Source organism: Bos taurus, chromosome 16 (genome assembly GCF_002263795.3).
Source record: "Bos taurus isolate L1 Dominette 01449 registration number 42190680 breed Hereford chromosome 16, ARS-UCD2.0, whole genome shotgun sequence".
Taxonomy (NCBI): Eukaryota; Metazoa; Chordata; class Mammalia; order Artiodactyla; family Bovidae; genus Bos; species Bos taurus.
This window is the reverse complement of record NC_037343.1, coordinates 37,263,806-37,286,541: the sequence shown is the minus strand read 5'-3', so window position 1 is coordinate 37,286,541 and position 22,736 is coordinate 37,263,806. Positions and strand designations below refer to the sequence as shown.

General features: G+C 42.2%; 1 protein-coding gene across 1 annotated transcript in view; it reads left to right on the top strand.

Annotated features, from left to right (window-relative positions):
• Nucleotides 1-1,633: 1,633 nt before the first annotated feature.
• SELP (selectin P) overlaps nt 1,634-22,736 on the top strand; it is a 43,333-nt gene continuing 22,230 nt past the window's right edge. Inside the window, 6 exon segments of the mRNA NM_174183.2 lie at nt 1,634-1,646; nt 13,367-13,457; nt 15,867-16,253; nt 17,820-17,927; nt 18,614-18,799; nt 19,532-19,717. Of these exon segments, the coding sequence (NP_776608.1) occupies nt 1,644-1,646; nt 13,367-13,457; nt 15,867-16,253; nt 17,820-17,927; nt 18,614-18,799; nt 19,532-19,717 (961 nt within the window). The 5' untranslated portion in view covers nt 1,634-1,643.

Here is a 22,736-nt window from a genome sequence, read left to right as displayed (position 1 = left end):
TCATATTCATCTGAGAAATGTTTTTAAATGAAGCAATGTCAAAAAGAGAGTCTAGAGTGTAAAAATAAGAATAGGAGGAAGGCAAGGCAAGTCTTAGGGAAAAAAAAAAAAGTGAACGCATCCACTGCACTTGCACTGTGCCAGGTATTGTTTTGAGCACTTCAAGTGTAAATCCATTTAACTGTCCAAACAATTCCACGTGGTGATGATGACTGGTGACTTATCCTTATTTGTTAGTATAGTTGAGGGAACTGAGTCACAGGAGGAAAATACCTCCACAGGTCACACAGATTGTCGGTGATGGAGCCAGGCAGTCTGGCTCTGAACCCTTGCATCACGCTGCTCAAAGATCCCTGTGCTTTCCTATCTCTCAACATCCCTTGTTCCCCTGCTTCCATCCCTCCATCACTGCCTCCTTTACTAGGCTTTCTATTTCTACCATGTGTTAATCCTTTCCTCTTCATTCCAAACTCCTAAGTTCAAATGCAGCTCCAAGGTCCTTAAATCATCTTTATCTTTGGACTTCCAGATTTTTCCATTTTATTCCACTTTCAATCAGTCCATGAGATGCCTACTTACAAGCTGTAATAATCATGTAGTGAATCAAAAATAACATCCACTACTGCACAACTGAATTCCGAAGGGATAAACTGGAGTTATGGTTTTCTGACTTGACACTAAACACTTGATACTTGGTTTTACTGCCTGATGGCATATCTGAAAAGTAATAATAGCTTATATTCATTGAGTGCCAACTGTGGGCTAGTTATTGTTTCAAGCATTCCACATATCAACTCATTTAATCGCATAACAACTCTGTAAGGTAAGTTCTATTACCATTCTATTTCACAGTTAAAAAAAAAAAAAAGAGGCATAGAGAGTTTAAGCATTTTTGCCTGGAGGACAGCCACACATGGAGCCAAGAGGGGTCTCAGGTAGTTGACTCAAAGAGCCCAAGTCTTAACCACTGTGCTACACAGACTTTTACTTTCCCAACACTAACCATTTTCACATTTTTTTTTTCTAATTTAAGAAGCAGAAGTTCCCTTCTAATAATTACCCATGTCTGTTTTATATCTCACTCCAAAACTCTAACAATCCCTCCAGATGCCAGAAAACCCTCAGTGGCTTTCCCTTTCCCACCTAATTTTTTTTTTGTAACTATTTTTGCTCAGAAAGCTGCTGGAATAGAAAACATTCACTGAGATTTTACAGTAACTGGAAAATTTACATTAATGATTAAGACCAAGTGTGTTTTCCGATATATGGCCTTAAATTGGAGTAACTTATCATAGATCATATCAAGGAAACTTGACCACTGGGGAACGTGGGTATGATTCCTGCACTACCCACCCTGGAATGTCCAGGAGTGATTCACACTTGCCCCTGTCTGTCTTCAGACCACCTCCCAGGGAAGTCTATACCCCACCTCCCTCCCCCTTCCTCAGTGACTGTTATTTCTAAGTTGCCAACATCGCTCCCATATTATCAACATTCTAACTTCGTGGGAAGGGCTGTGGTGACTTTCAGGAAAGTGAATAGGAAGTGCTTTTCTAAACAGCCTGACAGCTGAGGGGTGGCTGCGAGATTATAAGAAGTCTGGGCCGGACAGACAGCAGAAAGCCAGCCGTGTCACAAGAGAGATGGTAAGATCATTTCTTTTTGCTATGGGAAGTGGTTGGATGGAAGAGGTTTGGGAATGAGGCAGGCAGATAAGGATTCCTAAAATGTGGAATAGCAGTAGTTATGGATTTTTATACTGAGTAGCCCCATGGAGTTTGTAAGAATTTTGAAACCTGCTGCCCGCTTTGATCTTCCCAGCATCCTTTTGAGTTGCTATGCCCATGTTACAAATGAAGCTGCTGTGCCTTCCAGAGAGGCTAGGTGTTTGACCTAAGGTGCACTGTTGGACTGGATGTGGTCTGGATCTGAATTTCTGTCGTCTTGCTCCACAGCTACTGTCTTTCTTAGCAGCGCTTACAGGGACTCTCTTGGAGCAAATTCTGGTTAACCCTCAACTCTTCTCCAGGACTGATCTTCTGTCTGGGTTGAATGCAAGGCTGAGCAAATGCCCTGGTATAAGACTACAGTCAAATGGTTTCTCATCCCAGCTCTCCCATTTCTTTCTCTGTACCCTAGGAGTCTGCTGGGACTGATGTGGACTAGCCACACAGTTTCTGTTTCTGCCACAACTCTCAGTCCTGCTAGTGCCTCACTTTTCTCATCTGTAAAATGGACAGAATAATAGTACTTAACTTTGTAGCATCACTTTGGGAATTAAATAAGCTGAAAAACAAGTAGGTCTGAGCCTGGCACATAGTTGTGGGTTAGTAGATGTTAGCAATCATTGTTATGAGAAATAGAAGGATCGGAAATCCAGGAAAGATCCAAGGAAAAGGGCATTCTTGAACTCATTAAATAAGACACAAACACACAGTTTTACCCTTGACTTATGAGGTGTATCTCGTACAGTCCTAGGATCTAAAATCTTTTAGTCTGTGGCGAGAGAGGAAGCAGACTGTCCCTGTTTTTGAGCCCCTTTCTATGGAATACCAGAAGAAAGTAGTGCTTATATTCACTTTACCCCCATTTCTTTGTTTTACGATAGAACAATTTTCAAACACTTTAGTGAGGATTTTCCAGGTTGGGTTGAATAGGGATAAGAGGATGATGAAAAGAAGAGGAAGGAGTTTGAGTCTGTCCTGAATGTGAACTCCAGTGATGTAAGAATGTAGATTTCTTTTATCTCTTTATCTCTTGCATATTTTTCCTGAATTGGTCAACTTAAATGAATAAACAGTTATTTCTTTCTTCCATCTATTCTCCCTGGGATCCTCCTTTTAGAGGAATGTTAACAGACTGAATCATGGAGTTCTTTGAGATTCTGAAGAAAGGTGCAAATCCTTTCCCAGATGAAATGCCAGACATCCACATAAACATTGAGCTTTATGGATAACTGCAGGGGGTCCCCAGACTTCCATGTCTAAGAACCCCACCCTTTCACCTCCTGCGTTTTAAGCTCAAAAGTTTCTCCATTGGCTTCTTGGAACTAGGCTGGGACTCTGCAGTGAAGTGCTAAGAACTCCAGCCCTGGAATTGTTTTAAATGTTCCAAAGACAAGACCTCTTCCTTTGCCCTAGAGCACATTTGTCTCTTGGGATTCGGGAACCCCAAGCTCTGCATGTAAATTCAACTTCAAGTTCAGAATGGTTTCAATTAACCCTAGGACATGAGGAAACATATTAAGGTTTATCAGCTGGTGCGTTTTCAACCAGATGGATCTCAGAATGTAGGAGCTCTAAATGGGGAACTAACAGTTAAATTATGCCAGTGTTAGGGTATCAGTGGGCTAAAGAGGAGGTCTGGGTTCACTTTCGTCTATGCCTTTTAACCATTTTAGGTCTGTTAATTCTAGTTCTTGCTCTTCCTTTCATTAGCTATTTTTCAAAACATAATTAAATGGTTCACATTCTCCTGGGCTGGCTGCTAGGTCTTAGAAAGTTCAGCTTCAGAATTTTGTAAGTGGAAACTTATTAATCAAACCCCCCAAAATCAAAGTGACTTACTATTCAACAGGCAGCCTTGGGAAAAGACACTAGACCTGACCCTAAAGGATAGCATATGGTGTTTCATAAATGGCATTTATTACATTGTCTTCTAAGTAATTCATTTCTCTGATTGAAAAGCAAAATAGAAATTTTATAAAGTCAAATACACAAAATGAATCTTTTGTATTTTAGAGATATAGTTCAGTGATGGTCCAGATGACTTAAAATCTTTTAAGTATGCTACTTTATTTTTAATATTAATATTTTACCCTATATAATGGTGATCAGGAGTCTGATTTAAATATATACATATGCTTTGATTCTTAGTTTTGATGTCCTGGGTTCCTTCCTGTCTTTATTTCTATTGGTTATTTGGTTTTTAGATCTCTTTGTTTCACTGTTTCATTTTCTGCCTTTAGGCTGGGCCACTAAAAGCTATGCTATATTACCACCACCACCCAGAAACTTAAGGGAAACTATATGATCAGCTGTACTACCTAGAAAATCTCGACTCTGCCACCAAGAAGTTTCATAATTCTATCTCCTCAATGACTCTCACATCTTCCTACCGCCTTTGCATTCCTATTGACCCTCTTTAATTTTCTTTCCTTCCCATAGGAAATTTCTAAGACAAAACAAACTGATTCTGTAGATATTATAATACCCAACATTTGCAAATATTCATTTGGTACCCTGCCATGTACCTAGCAGTATGCTAGAAATACATGTAAATAAATGTTGAAGAGAAATAATTTGTTTAAAATCACCTGTAGACTTGCTGGAGAAGGGAAATCCCATGGAAATCCTGGGAAATCCCAGGGACAGAGGAGCCTGGTGGGCTGAAGTCCATGGGGTCACAAAGAGTCAAACATGACTCAGAGACTGAGCACAGACTTATTACATTTTGAATTTGAAAGTCTACAGATTATTACCACAAATTTTTAAAAAGAGAGAGACAGAAACATCATCTACTCAGGATGCTTCTCTGTTCAAAACCCTGGCACTTGGATTCCTTCTGCAACCAGTATTTCTGACTCACACGATTTGGCCATGAACCAACTCCTTTTCAACTAACCCCCAGGACTTCCCAATTTTCAGCAGCAATCAGACTACATCACTCCCTCTCTTAAAATCTGCTTGCTGCCCCACTTGACTTGCACTTAGAACAAACATTTCATCTCCTTGTTTTGGTTCCCAAAGCCCAGAGTGATCTGTCCCCAGCATCATTTCATCCTTTGCTTCCCCTTGTTCATTCCATTCCAGCTGCACTGCTTTCTTCCTGTCCTTTGAACACGCCAAACTTTCCTTCCACTTTAAAGCCTTTGTATTAGCATTTCCTTCTATCTTTAATGCTCTTCCTCCTGTTTCTCTCTGCTTTCTTCTGGTCATTCTGCTCTCAGTCTAAATGTCACCTTTTTAGAGAGGTCTTCCCTGACCTCCCTCCTGTCTATTATCACTACCCCGTCACTCTATCACATAACCTGGCTTTAATTCTCTAACTACTCCTTATCACTAGCTTCTGATTTTTATGTTTACTTGTTCAGTACTGTTGTATATGTGTTGGTGTTTGTTTCATTGTCTGTCTTCCATAGAATGTACATTTCATGAGGACAGGAACTGTATCTTTTTAATCATTTTAATGCCATTGCCTGGAACAGTACCCGACACATTGTAGGCACTTAATAAATCGATAGTTATTGAAATAAGTAGTGGGAAAGAACACAGGCAATTACAAGGACATGCCTATCTTGGTGTGGGGAGGAAGAGGTTAGTATGGAGAAGGCTCCTTTAAGGAGGAAATTCCTGCTGTACTAGAGCTAGGCACCCACAGAGGGAGAGGGTGCTCTGGGCATAAAAAGAACATAGGGAACATACAGTGTATTCTGAAAAGTACAAGATTTCTTGTTATAAATGCATGGTAGAATTGTGGCGGACGAGAGGGGTAATTGAGTAATGGCAGGAGATGAGACTAGATAAATAAGAAGAAGCCTCATCTTGAAGAGCCTCGAAGTGTCATCTTAAGAAGTTGGTATGTATTATTCAGGGAATAGAAACAGCTGATGGACTTTAAGTAGTGAAACAATATGATCAGATTTTGTGTTAGAATATTCTGATGGCATTAGAGATAAAGAACTGGAGATGGGTAAACTTGAGAAGAAAAGATCAAGGGGAAGATGATTTCTTTGGTCCGGGAAAGAAGTGATAATGTCTGAATTAGTGCGGCAGCAGTAAAATGGAAATCTGGAGAATGGCCAGGTATCTCATCAGAAGGTAAAGTCCATGGGGTTTGATGGCAGATTGATGTGAAAGGATCTTTGGTCTTCCTTCCCTGTTCCTACTTGATGGAGGACTTGAAGGTCTTTGTGGGCAAGTAGGTTGTGGGGCTTGGGTCAGGGATACTGTTAATAATAAGAACATGCATACTTTATATGAGCCCTGTTTGGTGCGGGGGTCTTTCAAAGGGACACACCCACTCCAGAAATTTACATGGAGTTTGCCATCTCCTCTTCCTCTTCTAAGAGCTGCTGCTATCTGATGGTTCTCCAGGCTTTCTTGAGACACACTAGCTATGGTAGGTCCTGATTTCTCTACCTCTCCTCCACTGGCCACTGTCCCAACATACCTCCTTGACCTGGCCCCAAAGCCACCCACATCGAGTTCAGTGAGTGAGTCCTGCTCCTCTGTTCTCTCACATGGGACGTGAGCCATCATGCCCTTGTTTCTCTCACACTCCAAGAGAATGAGACAAAGTGCCTAGAACATATTTTTTGTACAGCCTTCTTATACTCTCTCTCACCACACTTTTTTTTTTTAATTGAAGGAGGACTTCTTTCCAATATTGGTTTGATTTCTGCCATATATCAATATGAATTAGCCAATAGGTGTACATATGTCCCCTCTCTCTTGAACCTCCCTCCCACCTTCCATACAATACACTTATAAATTTGATACAATCACTGCTGTAACCCTATTGTACATAATTCTAATTATCACGTTTTCCCAACATTTTTCCATTCAGCATGCTTCCATTTTACCTTCAGTCATCCCCTTGCTATTTTTCACTTATTTGTTCATTTATTCATCTGTAACATACTTTTAATATCATTTTATTTATTTATTTATGGTTGTGCTGGGTCTTCGTTGTTGTGCAGGTTTTTCTCTAGTTGCAGAGAGCAGGTGGGGGAGAGCGGGCTACTCTTTGCTGCAGTGCACAGGTTCTCCTTGTGGTGACTCACCTTGTCGTGGTTCCCAGGCTCTAGAGCACAGGCTCGATAGTTGCAGCACACAGGTTTAGTTGCTCCGTGGCATGTGGGATCTTCCTAGACCAGGGATTGAACTTGTGTTCAATCCCTGAATTGGCAGGCAGATTCTTTACCACTGAGCCACCAGGGAGGCCCTTTGTAACACATTTATTAGGCAGTAAGCATCTGTTCTCTACTATGGCTGGGGTTCAGATGTAAGTCATAGCCCTTGTCCTAAGATGGCTCTGCCAGCTGCTCCCTCCAGCTGAGTGCAAATAGGTTTCTTCTGCATTTGGATTGCAGACTTCATGCTCAGGAGGAAAGTCAGGGGTGGAGATGCTGATGGAGAGCCACTGACATGCAGATGACCATAAGGAGGCCTCAGGAAAGCAGAAGATTGATGAGAAGAGGGTCCTGGAGGCAGGAGCCCAGGTTAATCTCTGTCTCTGCAAGTGAAGGCAGAGTTGATGTGGATTCAGGAAAAGACTGAGATCAATCCCTCAAGATGTCAGAATAGAAGCAAGAGAAGAACCAGGGAAGCATTTTAAGCAAAAGGAAGTAGTAATATTTATTGCTACAGAATGGTCAAAGTAGATAATGATGGAAAGACTGCATCAGGTTTGGTCACTGGGATGTCAGTGGTGAAGTCAGCACTTCACCACTGGTGGGACTGGTGGGACTAGGAGGGAGAAAGAGGAGGCAAGGAAATTAATAAAACTGAAATGTAGGGGAAGGAGAAGAATCAGACAGGACCTAAGCAGAAGACAGGGGGTCTAGGGAGAGACACTGAAGGTTCTGCCTCTAAAGTGCAAGGCTGTGGTCTTCAACATAGGCAGGAGAACAGAATCACCTTTCTGCGGTGCCTTTCCTGCCAACTTTGTCAGCCCCCTGGCATGCTGGCAGACATGGGATTACTACTGGGATCTGAAAGCTCTATGCAAAGGTCGAGGGGAAAGAAACACTTCCTGCCCCTTCTACTTTGTCTCTGCCTCTCTCTTCACCCCACACTCACTTTTAACTTTTTGGAAAGTAAAATTAAAGACAAGCACAGTGGAAAGCAGCTTTCATGAAGGTTTACACAGGCACAGGATGTTATTCCAATAACCCTGTCTCAGACTCCTTCCCAGTGACTTCCGGTTTGATGTAGGCTGCCAAAGAATATTAAAATAAAAATGAACAGAGCACACGGCTTCTCCTCAGGAGGTATTTCCTGGTGTTTCAGCGCTTGTTTAGTCACAGACACCAAGACAGAGCCCTTAACTCTTCACCATCCTAGATCTAGTGCTGCCTTGTCCTAACGGTAACAATGAAAGTAGGGACAAATGTGAGAACGCTTCCTCACCCCAAGGAAGTTTCAGAGGAAAATTATTGCTGAAAGGAAGGCTTTTAAGCATCATTCATCTTCCACACCCACACACCAAATGCTTGTCAGTTGCCAATGAGTCAAGGAGCCGTCTTACAGTTAACATAGAGATTTGCTCTCGGAGTCCATGAGCCTTCTGAAATTGTCCGAAAAATTTTAAGTGCGCAATTTTTAAAAAAGAATCCTGATTATGGCTTTTATCAGACTTTCAAAGGAGTTCATGAGTTCTGTGAGAATAAGAATCACTGTGCTTTATACATATAAAAAGGATAACCAACAAAGACCTATTGTATAGCGCAGGGAACTCTACTCAGTACTCCGTAATGACCTATATGGGAAAAGAATCTGCAAAAGAAGGGATATATGTATATCCAAAATTGAATCACTTTGCTGTACACTTGAAACTAACACAATATTATATATCAACTATATTCCAAGATAAAATAAAAATTAAATTTAGGAGGAAAAAAAGAATCACTGTGCTAAGCCAACATACATTCCAGTGAGCAAGCATCGGCAGGTCATATGAACTCACTGAGTCTCAGTGGTAGGCAGTGACGGTAGTCCCAGACCTGCTATAGAATGCTGGAGAAATGCTTAATTGACTTGGTAGTCATCTTTACAGTCTCCTGCCGCTCTTATAGAATGAGAGGTGATTCTTGGTATAATCGTGATTTTAGAAAACAGAAAAGGATGGTCAGATTAAAGCAGGAGACACACAATGACTTGAATTTTCCTTTCTCAGGTCTTGTGTCTTAACAGAAGCAATTGCCAGTCCTCTAAAATCTTAGAAAGTTTAAAACCAGCACACACTCTCTTTCTCTCTCTCTGTCCCTATTTTGCTAAACCAAACCATGTTGAAAAGTTTACGCAAACAACTTAAGACATAAAATGGTTCTGCTGGGACAGTGGGTGGACTTGGAAATGCAGATGGGGGTAGGAGCCTCACTGGCTCACTATTCCAACACTCTTCCTTGAGCTGGCCCCAAAGCCAGAGAAACCTGTAGAAATACTCTCCACAGGAAGAAAACCACTTTCTCAGGGCACAGGGAGACCACCCCCTAGATGATAAACACTACGATCCTCTGGTCTACCTGGGAGAAAGCCAGCAGATTCAAAGGCAAATATTGAATCTCATTAGCTACATTACTGTGCTGTTCACCAGCAATATTTTTCCTTCTGTCCTTGCCCCCCATCAAAATCCTGGAAAATTATATAACCTCTTGAACCCTTCTAAGTGGAGAGCTAAATTTTTAATCATAAGTTTTAAAATAAAAGACGGAATTTCCAGTGAATTCTAAAAATTGGCCTTTCACAATAAATGTTACATCATTTCCTAGAGTTTATCCAATGGAATAAAATACCACCGTGATCTGATAACACTTAAAAAAAAAAACTAGTTCCTAATAATAGGGAAGTTAATATTTTTTCTTTTTTGTTGTCTCTTCTTTAATACCTATTTCTATTTCATTTCCTGTACAGAATTTTAACCTAATACATTTTAAGCTTATTTTATTGATAACTATATCATATATTTTTATATAAATAAAAATATAATTAAGTTGAAATGTAAAAGATTCAATTTTATGAAATCATAAATCTGTGTTAAATGTTTTCCTTTTTGATCGAGTTAGCATGACAATTACTTTTAGTACACAATTTAAAAATAGCATAAACAATACTGTAAGTTTTAATAAGTAACTTAAACTTCCATATTTAAAATGGTATTGAAGACACATCTCTATATAAGGAGAGGGGCTTTTTCCCTATCCACGTAACCTTGTGTGAATATTATTTATTGATGTAATCAAACAAGTTCACCATCAATTCTATTCCTATATTTCATTTTGTAAGGATTTTATTAAACATTAAGGACCTTTATTCATTTGAATAAGTAAATGGAAATGGAAGCTTCTTATAATGATGTCTCTCAATTCTTTGAACTCCTTCCAAGTTTCATGTCCCAATCAAGTTAATGAAAAGAGAGAAATGGAAAACTCCTTGACATGAAAAGGATTTGTTTCACTATCATTTGAAGCATTCAAGTTGTCAGATCTACACCAATACTTTGGGTGGTTTCTGTTTGGCATACCAGATGTTTTTTACATACAGAGACCAGGCTTAATGATTAATAAGAGTTAGGTTACAAAAGGTGTGATTTCTTTTGTAAATGGAAGAAGTAAATACATTTGTAGGCAGATTGGTTTTAGGGAAGTGTACATGTTGAAGATAAAGTTGGGAATCTGAACAGAGATTTAATTAAATTCTCCCTGCTTATGTACTCCTTGGGAAGCCAGGCTCATTCTGGTTTGAAGATTGCTGCTATAGCACGTGGCATGACACTCGTTGGGTACTGAATTGAAAGTGGTATAACAATAACTGGTGATACAATATAATCCACAGAGAACTCTGTGGGATTAAGTTCCTACTAAGGGGATTATCCGGAGAAGGCAATGGCACCCCACTCCAGTACTCTTGCCTGGAAAATCCCCTGGACAGAGGAGCCTGGTAGGCTGCAGTCCATGGGGTCGCTAAGAGTTGGACACGACTGAGCGACTTCCCTTTCACTTTTCACTCTCATGCATTGGAGAAGGAAATGGCAACCCACTCCAGTGTTCTTGCCTGGAGAATCCCAGGGATGGCGGAGCCTGGTGGGCTGCCATCTATGGGGTCGCACAGAGTCAGACACAACTGAATCGACTTAGCAGCAGCAGCAGCAAGGGGATTATCGCCATACTTCCTATGCAAAGAAACAGCACCATAAATCATAACATTATGATACTCTCAACGTTTGATAATAGGTCCTGCAGCGGCCAGTTGATTAGCATTCTAGTAAGAACACAAAACATGCCTGCTTATCAAAGCCAATATTCAGAAAATCTAGATAGAAAAGTGCCAGGCTTCTTATACAAAGATAACTCCGCTGTCTGGAAGATTTGCACTGATTTGTGTTACATGCCCCACACTATCTGGTCTGTCTGGAGTCAACAGTACATATACACTGTGTGCACACGCACACACACACACACACACACACACAGACGCTACTACCACAACCACCACTTACCCCTATAGACCCTATATCATCCATCTCTGGAGCCCAACTGTGGCAATTGAGAATTTCTATCTAGGTAGCGATCTGGCTGGAAGAGCAACATAGTATCAGTAGAAAACAAATACATGATTTTTATGTTTGTGGTTTTGCTGGGGTGGCTCTGGATGAGCACAGATGTGGAAACTAGGCTCGGGCATGTCACATATTCCATCATCTACAACAGCAATGCAGGGTGGGTTTGAAAACCTAGAGATTTAGAAAAGTAAAAAAGCAGAGTGGCAAAAGTTCTTGTTTCAAAGTTGGGCTCTTCTTCTGTCATTTTCAATGTGCTGCTTTCAACTCTACCAACCATCAGTATTCTCATGTGTAACATGAGGATGCTGGGTGAGCATCTCCAGAACTTATTTGTCTAAAAACACTTTCAGTTCAGTTCATTCAGTTCAGTCAGTCAGCCATGTCCGACTCTTTGCGACCCCATGGACTGCAGCATGCCAGGCTTCCCTGTCCATCACCAACTCCTGGAGTTCACTCAAACTCATGTCCATTGCATCAGTGATGCCATCCAGCCATCCCATCCTCTGTCGTCCTCTTCTCCTCCTGTCTTCAATCTTTCCCAGCATCAGAGTCTTTTCCAGTGAGTCAGTTCTTTGCATCAGGTGGCCAAAGTATTGGAGTTTCAGCTTCAGCATCAGTCCTTCCAATGAATATTCAGGACTGATCTCCTTTAGGATGGACTGATTGGATCTGCTTGTAGTCCAAGGGACTCTCAAGAGTCTTCTTGAACATCACAGTTCAAAAGCATCAATTCTTTGGTGCTCAGCTTTCTTTATGATCCAACTCTTACATCCATACATAACTACTGGAAAAACCATAGCTTTGACTAGGTGGACCTTTGCTGGTAAAGTAATGTCTCTGCTTTTTAATATGCTGTCTAGGTTGGTCATAGCTTTTCTTCCAAGGAGCAAGCATCTTTTAATTTCATAGCTTCAGTCACCATCTGCAGTGATTTTGGAGCCCCCCAAAATAAAGTCTGTCACTTGTTTCCACTGTTTCCCCATCTATTTCCCATGAAGTGATGGGACCAGATGCCATGATCTTAGTTTTCTGAATGTTGAGTTTTAAACCAACTTTTTCACTCTCTTCTTTTACTTTCATCAAGAGACTCTTTAGTTCTTCTTTGCTTTCTGCCATAAGGGTGGTATCATCTGCATATGTGTGGTTATTGACATTTCCCCCAGCAATCTTGATTCCAGCCTGTGCTTAATCCAGCCTGGCATTTTGTGTGATGTACTTTATATATAAGTTAAATAAGCAGGGTGACAATATACAGCCTTAACATTCCCCTTTCTCTATTTGGAACCAGTCTGTTGTTCCATGTCTGGTTCTAACTGTTACTTCTTGACCTGCATACAGATTTCTCAGGAGGCAGGTCAGGTGGTCCGGTATTCACATCTTTTTAAGAATTTCCCACAGTTTGTTGTGATCCACACAGTCAAAAACACTTTAAACATGTTAATAGATTTGATGAAATCCCAACATAAGGGAGCTTATGAGAAGTCATCCTTGCTATAGATTCAAGGCAAATAGTTTATTATTCATTTATTAATAAAAATTATATATGTCTACATACATGCATTAAGCATTGAATAATATTATAGACATATATTAAAATAGTAAAGGAAGAAAACATAGATCAATAATACAGAATAGATGGCATAGTGCAGCATGACTAATTGATGTTCTGTGCGTCAAAGTACAGGCCAGACAACTGCGTGGATCAGGGAGGTTTTGTGAGACTTCCTATTATTCTTGAGTGTGGCATACCAGTTTTTAAAGGGAGATTATTACATAATAATAATGATAGCATTTTTAACATAATGCTACAAAATGTATCATAAAAGAAAATACTAGTGGCACCAAGTTGTTACTCAATAAATATTTGTTGAATGAATGAAGAAATTAAGTCTGTTCTAAGCCTTGATGCAATGTTCACCTAGGGGAGGACTTAAGCAGAGTAGCGAGAAATAAAAATAGAGCAGAAGGCTTGAGCCACCCCCTAATGGAAACAGACAGGTCACTCAAGACCATGATTACTAAGTAGAAGTGGTTGGCCACATTGATTGCACATGGACACTAAAAGGCAGTTTTCTTGTTTCAGGCCAGCTGCCCAAAAGCCATCTGGAACTGGAGATTTCAGAGAGCGGTCTTCAGAACTGTCCAACTCCTTTGCTTCAGTGTCCTGATCTTCGGTAAACCTTATGCTAACCTTTCACTTGGTCCTCAGAGATGAGGGTAACTTCTCCAAATGGGCAAAGTTAAGGATGGTAGCCAGTTGTGAGGCATGGGAAAACTGTCCAAGCCCAGATTCCTAGACGGGGGGAAATACACCCAAAACCACCATATTGGTAGAAAAGGCTTCAGGGAAAACATACAAAAATACACCTAGGGCCAATTTATGCATTAGACTCAATAGACACAGGCCTGAATTACCTTTAGAGAGCCACAAAAATGCTGTAATTTCTTTAGAAATTATTTTCTTCTAGGCCAAAGAAAATGTTTTCATGTGCAATACTAATATGTTCATCTTTAAACCAATGCAGTTATAAAAGTTTTAATTTTATTACTGAAGAAGGGGATTCTGAAGGCAAAATTCTATGCAAATCAGAATCTAGCCCTGGTGATATCAGAATAAAGTCTTATAGCGAAACAATGCCATAGAGGTGCCTATGAGGGAAGGCAAACAGAACCGACTCTCATGTGGGTAGCTGAGGAAAGGGTTGATTAGGAGCAAGGCCTCATAAACAGGAAAAAGAGCCATTTCCAGGCCTGATTGCACCTCTTCACTTGGGAACTGGCCTCTTCTGGTGGGGGTGAGCTCCCACTGGCTAGGTTAACACTACTTTGTGTCCTAATGCCCTTTATACTTTTGAAGGGCACATTCTTTATTTCATTCGATTTCATAAACATTCCTTTTAAAGGCCTGTTTTAAGTGCTATTTTAACAAGTGAGTAAGCAGAGATGGAGGAAGTAGAGTAATTTATCAAAGGGAAACAGCCTGGAGTAGTGGGATGAGTGTAAGATTGCAACCCAGGAGATACAATGAGCCTCTGGCACAAACCTGGTGCTTTTACTCAACAAGTATGCAGGGAATGCCTGATTAGTGACAAGCTCTTTGCTTGGTGTTAAGAATCCAGAGGTAAAAAGAGACCCCCATTAGGATTCACAATCTAGCAGGTGTGGCCCATGTCATACAAACAATGTTGCAACACCTGGCAGTAAGGGAGGTGCAGATAGAGACAGGGTGCCTGGAAGAAGGAACACCAAGCCCCCCTGGAGCAGTCATGGAAAGTAGGTGGAGGAACAGTTTACCAAGCCTAAGCAGAAAAGGGGAGCCAGAGGAGAAGGAAGAGCATGTGCAAAGGCATGGAAGTGGGTGACTTCTGGTTTTGCTAAAGAAAAGTAAATATGGCGGATGATGAGGCTGGACTAGCAGGTAGGCTCCAGATCATAAAGCATCTTATTTTCCACGTGAAGAGGTAGTACCTGTAGATAATGAGGCAGCCATCAGGACATTTGACATGTCATTTAAATGGCACCCAACTCCAGTACTCTTGCCTGGAAAATCCCATGGATGGAGGAGTCTGGTAGGCTACAGTCCATGGGGTTGCGAAGAGTTGGACATGACTGAGTGACTTCACTTTCACTTTAATTTGGGCTTGGGCAAAGTATTTAACATCTCCTCCATTTCTAAAAGGAGAAGGTTAGAAGGCCCCTAAGATCCCTTTCAATGCCGGTACTTAGTGATTCCAAATCTTTAATATTAATACCAAAGATCCTTAGGAGAGGACACTTTCTTATTCTTTTTTTAAAATTTATTTTTAATTGGAGGATAGTTGCTTTACAATGCTCTATTGGTTTCTGCCATTCAACAATGTGCTGCTGCTGCTGCTGCTAAGTCGCTTCAGTCATGTCCAACTCTGTGCAACCCCATAGACAGCAGCCCACCAGGCTCTGCCGTCCCAGGGATTCTCCAGGCAAGAACACTGGAGTGGGTTGCCATTTCCTTCTCCAATGCATGAAAAGTGAAAAGTGAAAGTGAAGTCACTCAGTCAGGTCCGACTCTTAGCGACCCCATGGACTGCAGCCTACCAGGCTCCTCCGTCCATAGGATTTCCCAGGCAAGAGTACTGGAGTGGGGTGCCATTGCCTTCTCCGCTGAATCAGCTATAAATATACATATATCCTCCCCTGGCTTGAACCTCCTTACCACCCATCCACTCCCACCCCTCTACATCATCAGAGAGCACTGAGCTGAACTCCCTGTGTTATACAGAAACTTCACTAGCAATCTATTTTACACATACAAATGAATACGTTTCAATGTTACTCTCTCAATTCGTCCCACCCTCTCCTTCCCCCACTGTGTTCACAAGTCTAGAAGAGCACATTTTCTTATTCTGACTTAAAGTGTATCAATACTTTTAACTAAAAGACGGAAACCATTCTTTTTCCTAAAAACAACTAGATTAGACATAAAAGAATCATGCTTTTGGTATTTCTCTTCTAGTCAGACTTGTCTGACTATACAGAAATAACTTATGCTCACAACCTCTTTCTCATTAGGGATGCTAACTTGATCCTCACTCTCCTTTACTTAGAGGTAATAAACCAGAAAGAAGTATCAGCATGGACCTACCACTACAGCAATAAAACATATTCATGGAATTATTCCCGGGCATTCTGTCAGAAGTACTACACGGATTTAGTGGCCATCCAGAATAAAAACGAGATTGCTTATCTCAACGAGACCATACCTTACTACAACTCTTACTACTGGATTGGTATTCGAAAGATCAACAATAAATGGACCTGGGTGGGAACCAACAAGACTCTCACTGAGGAGGCTGAGAACTGGGCTGACAATGAGCCTAACAACAAGAGGAACAACCAGGACTGTGTGGAGATCTACATCAAGAGTCTGTCAGCCCCTGGCAAGTGGAATGATGAGCCCTGCTGGAAAAGAAAGCGAGCACTCTGCTATAGAGGTAGGGGCTTCTCGACTCTAAAATCTACCTGTTTTTTAAAAAAATGCTTTCCCTGGTTCATTAATATAGCCCCTGAGTCAATAACATTGAGTCTCAAAGTCAGGGACATGGAAACAAAGAGTGAACTGTCAGTCAAGCAGCATTATTGAGCATCTTGAAGAATATAAGATCAGGATTAGAAAAAACTGGCCTTTTGAAGCCCGAAGGAAATTTTAATATCATTCAGTCCACCCTTATAATTTATAATGGCCAAAATAGATGCTCAGGAAGTTTTGGTGTCCTAAAATTTATGTCCATAGCTTTTCATTATCACTGGGCCCTAGAATAAGAGAATGTATAGTTTGAGAGAGAATTTGGCCTTGTCTCTAGGAGACAGCTATGACCTCATCAACACAGACACTCATTGCTTTTGTAGTATCGTTTCTAATACGAATCCACCACAGGTGCGCAGTGCCTACGCCCTCAAAGAGTCTCTTGCAGGAAGGAAACTCTGTCCTTCTCTATTCTGTCATCCAAGTGGCATAGACTTAGGGAGGAGGGCCTGGCAGGCCAGTCATGCTCTGTACCACCTAAATCTCATATATTCAGACCTATGACACAGCTCCCTACAAGGTCATTTGTCTTTGATCATGAGTAGGTCTTAAACATCTCATTCAACTCCTCTGCCATGTGGTCCTGGGCATAGACTTAACACAGGCAAAAAGTGGAAAGGCTTTGGCCCTAACTTCAGACAGGTTGGACTCAAAGAAGGAACTTGCTTGAGGTCACATAATAGAAGGGGGTGATTATGTAAGTGTGACCCCTGCCACCCCTCATCTAGTTCCTAACCTCCATGCTGTGATATCTGTCATAGGAGCTTCCATAATAATACAACTTTATGAATGTGATTGGTTAAGAGCCACAGCCTATTTTGTACCACACAGAGGAGCTTCTCTGACTACCCATGTACTGGTAGCTCCATTTGTCCCTCTGTGTCCCCAGATGGCAACCCCTCTTTAGGCCACATTAAATACAGCCTAAAACAGAAGTCAGGCAGTACTGATGAACCAGTAAGGGCAGGAATAAAGACGCAGACTTGTGGATACAGTGGGGGTGGGGGGACACAAATTGAGAGAGTAGCACTGAAACATATACATTACCATATGTAAAATAGATAGCTGGTGGGAAGTTGCTGTATAACACAGGGAGCTCAGCCCAGTGCTCTATAACAACCTAGAGGAGTGGGATGGGGTGGGGTGGTGGGGCATGGGAGGGAGGCTCAGGAGGGAGGCGACACATGTATACGTATGGCTCATTCACACTGCTGTATGGCAGAAACCAACACAACATTGTAAAGCAACTATCCTCTAATCAAAAATTTTAAAAATAGAAGCCAAGCAATGCTCCAGCAGGCTCCTACGGCACACTTCACAGGGAACAGGCTGGCTCTCCAGGGGACACTGTGGTTTTCTGTTGTCTGGCTAGCTCGAGGTTACTCAAGTGGGGCTAAGACTTGGAATAAGAAACCAGCTTTTCTTTGTACCTCTTAAGAATGCCTGTGATTCTGACCCTTCTGTATCCATGCAGCCTCCTGCCAGGACATGTCCTGCAGCAAGCAAGGAGAGTGCATTGAGACCATTGGGAACTACACCTGCTCCTGTTACCCTGGATTCTATGGACCGGAGTGTGAATATGGTGAGCCAGCTGATAGCAACGTGGTCCATGGTCTTGTGCTAGAGGTGATGCCAGGAAGCAAATCGTCATGTTGGAGGCTCTCCAGAGGGTACAGGCTAGTCCTAGGTCCTCTCTTTACCATCTGTCAGTCTGCCCCACTCAAACTGGCCAATCACACACTCAGGGTTGAACCACTTTATTTTTAGAGTGAACACATCCTCCTAAAATTTCAAAATTTAAAAGGGAAAATGTAAGGGCAGTAAAACAAAGAGAACTCTTTCAGGCTAATTTTGTTTGCTGGAAATAAACACCAGTGAAAGTATGATCATTTCCCAGGATGCAACCAATACAAGAGCTTCCCAGGTGGCTCAGTGGTAAAGAATCCACCTGCCAATGCAGGAGATGTGGGTTCAATCCCTGGGTCAGGAAGGAAATGGCAGCCCACTCCAGTATTCTTGCCTGGAAAATTCCATGAACAGAGGAGCCTGGCAGAATATAGTTCATGGGGTTGCAAAAGAGTAGAACATGACTGAGCGACTAAACAAACAAAACAAATCAATACAAAGGAACAGAGTAAAGATGAACAGGTTAGGTTAGAAGCCCAGGGAGATTGATTCAGATGGGTTATACAAACAGTTTCAGCTTTTAGCAAACCTGACATTTTTTTTCAGTGTGCAAAGAAAGAAATCAATATTTTGTCCTTACAGTCAGAGAGTGCGGCGAGTTTGATCTTCCTCAACATGTGCACATGAACTGCAGCCACCCTCTTGGAAACTTCTCTTTCAACTCACACTGCAGCTTCCACTGTGCTGAAGGCTATGCGCTGAACGGACCCAGTGAGCTGGAGTGTTTGGCTTCTGGAATCTGGACGAATTCACCCCCACAGTGTGTAGGTATGTACACCCAATTCTTTTCCATTCTCATTGACAACTAGAATTTCAGAGGGGACAAGAGGCTTTCTCCATTTGAAAACCAAGAAGATCTACACTAAATGGGACATTGTGCTTATTACTACTGCCCATCAACCAGAGTAACACTAGTTTTCATTTTCATCTGAGGAGTGAGGGAGTTTAATTCTTGATCCTCATGCAAAAGCATTACAAAAAGGTCCCTCTCCCTTTGTTCATTGCAAAGTGAACAGAGTGCGATAATGACTCGGGGGTTGGGTATTATTAATTTGAGAATTTCACCTTGCTTCTTTAAAAAGGAAACAAAGCAAGGATGTTTGGGTCTTTCCGAACAGCTACTGAAAGTACCATTTTACCAACCAAGTTCAGCACCTTACCTAATGCTTTGGGAAGATGTAGCACCTATTGCTGGCTTCCCAGGTGGTACTGTGGTTAAAGAACCTGCCTGCCAATGCGGAAGATGAAAAAGACACAACAGTTTCGACCCCTGGGTTGGGAAGGTCTCTTGGCATAGGAAATGGCATCCTGCTCCAGTATTCTTGCCTGGAAAATTCCTTGGACAGAGGAGCATCCATGGGGTCACAAAGAGTTGGACATGACTGAGTGCATGCACACAGACACACAGACACACACACACAGCTGTTGCAGCATCCTAAGGTTTCCAAGGTGCTGGGCATGACACCAGGCCTCATGCTATTGCTCTGTGGTTGTTTTTAGCTGTCCAGTGCCCGGCTCTGAAGTCTCCGGAGCAAGGAAGCATGAGCTGTGTCCAGTCCGCGGAAGCATTCCAGCACCAGTCCAGCTGCAGCTTCAGCTGCGAAGAGGGATTCGAATTAGTTGGGCCAGAGGTAGTGCACTGCACAGCCTTGGGGGTGTGGACAGCCCCAACTCCGGTGTGTAAAGGTGAGTTCCAGGAGGTTGAGGATGTATAATGTCCACTGCATCTGGTTCTTGCTGGGAGCACAGATGAAACCACCCTGAATCACAACTTGACTCTCCTTTTACCTACCACTCAGCTAGACTGGGGGCTTCCCTGGTGGCTCAGATAGTAAAGAATCCACTTGCAGTGCAGGAGACCCGGGTTTGATCCCTGGGTTTGGAAGATCCCCTGGAGAAGGGAGAAGCTACCCACTCCAGTATTCTTGCCTAGAAAATTTCATGGAAAGAGGAACCTGGCGGGCTACAGTCCATGGCGTCGCAAAGAGTCAAGCAATTCAGTCATGTCAAGCAACATGACTGAGCGACTAACACATGCACACACACACACACAAACACACACACACACACACACAGAGCTAGATTGGGTTCATCTGGGATAGGAAAGGAGTGTCAGGCTCTAGAAGAACAAGAGGCTGATTTTACTATTGACTGTAAACAAAATTTAGAAGTCCTCCTCTCCCCAAAACTCACTGCCCTCAAGTAATTTCAGAATGACCTCATTCATAAATTTCACCTAAGATGGAATGGTGACATCTCCATCTGTAAGTAGATTCTAGAAAACCTACCAAGAGAGGTTTCTAGCAGTAAAGGGGATAGAGGACATTTGATAAAGGAGTCTTGAAAGAAACTTTTATTTTAAAGAGATTTAGGTCCTCCCGAAGCTTGGTTCTACAAGTCTGGACAAACGTCATTAGGATCTCCTGACCCTTACAGATTCCTAGCTCCACTTAGATTTCCAGAGGTGGTTTCACCATTGCTCTCCCAGCTGTGAGCATGGTTCTTCTCCTTCCTCAGTACCTTTCTCTATGGCCTTGTTGATTCTGGCCAGCTATGCAGTGTGAGTTCCTGGAAGCCCCTACCAAGGGAATCCTGGACTGTGTCCATCCCCTTGTTTCCCTTGCAGTGGCTCTAGCTGCAAATTTGAATGCAAACCTTGCCATCGAGTGAGGGGCAAGGCAAACTGCTGCCTTGGCCCTGGCTGGGGAACCCCACCCTTGCCAGCCTTCAAGGGTAGGATTTTTTCACCAATAGCCCGCAGTCCACTGGGTAGTATAAGTTCATGCTGTCTATTTAGGCAAGGAGTCTTGACACAGTGGGGAAGACCAAGGGCTTTTAATATCAGTATGATCTTTTCCAGGCTCTGATCCTGAAATGGGTTGTTTAGCCCCCAGGAGGGATGGTTTTCTCTTCTGTAAAATGAGCTATGAATTGCAAGGAGCTTCTGTGAAATGAACTATGAATTTCAAGGAGCTTTAATAAGGATGAAGCATATAAAAAGTATACAATTAAATAGTATGTATAAAGTACCTCGCAGAGAACCTTTGTTTCTACCTCTTTTTTCCCTGTCTGCCTCACCGGTGTCTAGAAGCAGTGGGTCAGTGTCCTTGCTATACTTCAGACAGAGTCAGAACAGTGGCTATCAGGACACACAGACAGATTGCTCATCACAGTCCTTGGTGGCAGTCTTTGACAAAGGATCAAAGGAACACTGTGACAAAGGATCAAAGAGAGGCTGTGATACAATCCGAGGCAGGTATCTAATACCATAAAACTGCGTTCTGTGCAACTGCCTCACACCTCACACCAATTGCATCTTATCAAGCAAAAATGGGGAATAGCATAGCAAGAAATTAAATATTGGATAAGTGAATTCCTGGAAGACCTGAATTATAAGCCCAGCTCTATTACTGTCTACATGTGAGACCTTAGGGATGTCACTTAAAATTTCTAAACCTCACTTTTAATCTGCAAATTTAGAGAGAAATGCTAGAGGATCTTTGGAACTTAAATACCCTGATTCTGTAAAACCTAGAGGTCTAAGGTCACTGTGTGCAGTCTTTGTATTCTGAAAAACTCCAGGAATATTCTGGAGATGAAATGCTTTGTCAAGGAAGAGCATGAGGAAATCAGCCTTTTTCAGAACTGAGGTCACTTGGGGCTTAATTATGCTCAGGAACTGACCTTGGGCTGCACACTCACTTGGCAACCGAAGCCTGTTTAGGATGACATCCTGTGTTCCAGAAACAAGGCTCATTTAGAATCCTTTTATTGGGCTGGGTATTAGAGTGTCAACAATAAGCTATGTTGTTTTCGCTTTTTCCTTAAAAGTTCAGTCTGGCTATATCTCCTCTGTACAGATCCAATTTTCACAAATATTTTCAATGAATATTTAAAGAGTACCTTCAATGTCTCAAACACTGCCAGGCTCTCAGATACAATTCTGGATGACTGACATCAGCCACAAAGAGACTGCAGTCTAAGGGGCAGAGTTATAATACGGCATGAACAGCTCAAGCACAGGGGCTGTGGGAGCATGCTGGAAGGGGTTCTACCCTGAGCTGGGATGGGCAGGGAAGGTTTCTTAAGCAAAGTGTAGTGTAAGCTGAGACTTGAAGGGCAGGTGAGAAATTCAGGCAAAGAAGGGGAGAGGAAGGGAAGGTGCTCCAGGAAGATTCCCCATTTGGAAAAAGGACAATTTGGGGTTCTGAATATACTGACAATGTGAGTCAAAAAGATGCATGATCTCTTGAGGGGCTCTTCTGCAAAGGAATTGAGCCCTTCCACCACCCAGTGTCTGACAATCACTATTTCCATTTAGCCATTGCCTGTGAGCCCCTGGAGAGTCCTGTCCATGGAAGCATGGATTGCTCCCCGTCTTTGAGAGCATTTCAGTACAACACCAGCTGTAGCTTTCATTGTGCTGAGGGTTTCACACTGAGAGGAGCTGACACCGTTCGATGTGCTGATATGGAAGAGTGGACAGCGCCAGCCCCAGTCTGTCAAAGTATACTGTGACATCATAATGTTGCTTCCGTGCCTTTCGGCTTATTAGAGGCATCAGCATCTACATTTAGTTCTGTCATTCAGTTATTGCTCAAACATTCACTGAGAATCTATCCTGTGCCAGACCCTTTGCGCTGGGCACTCAGGATGAAGTAGTGTGTGAAGGCAGTCTTAGGGACATGTTCATTACAGCATCCTG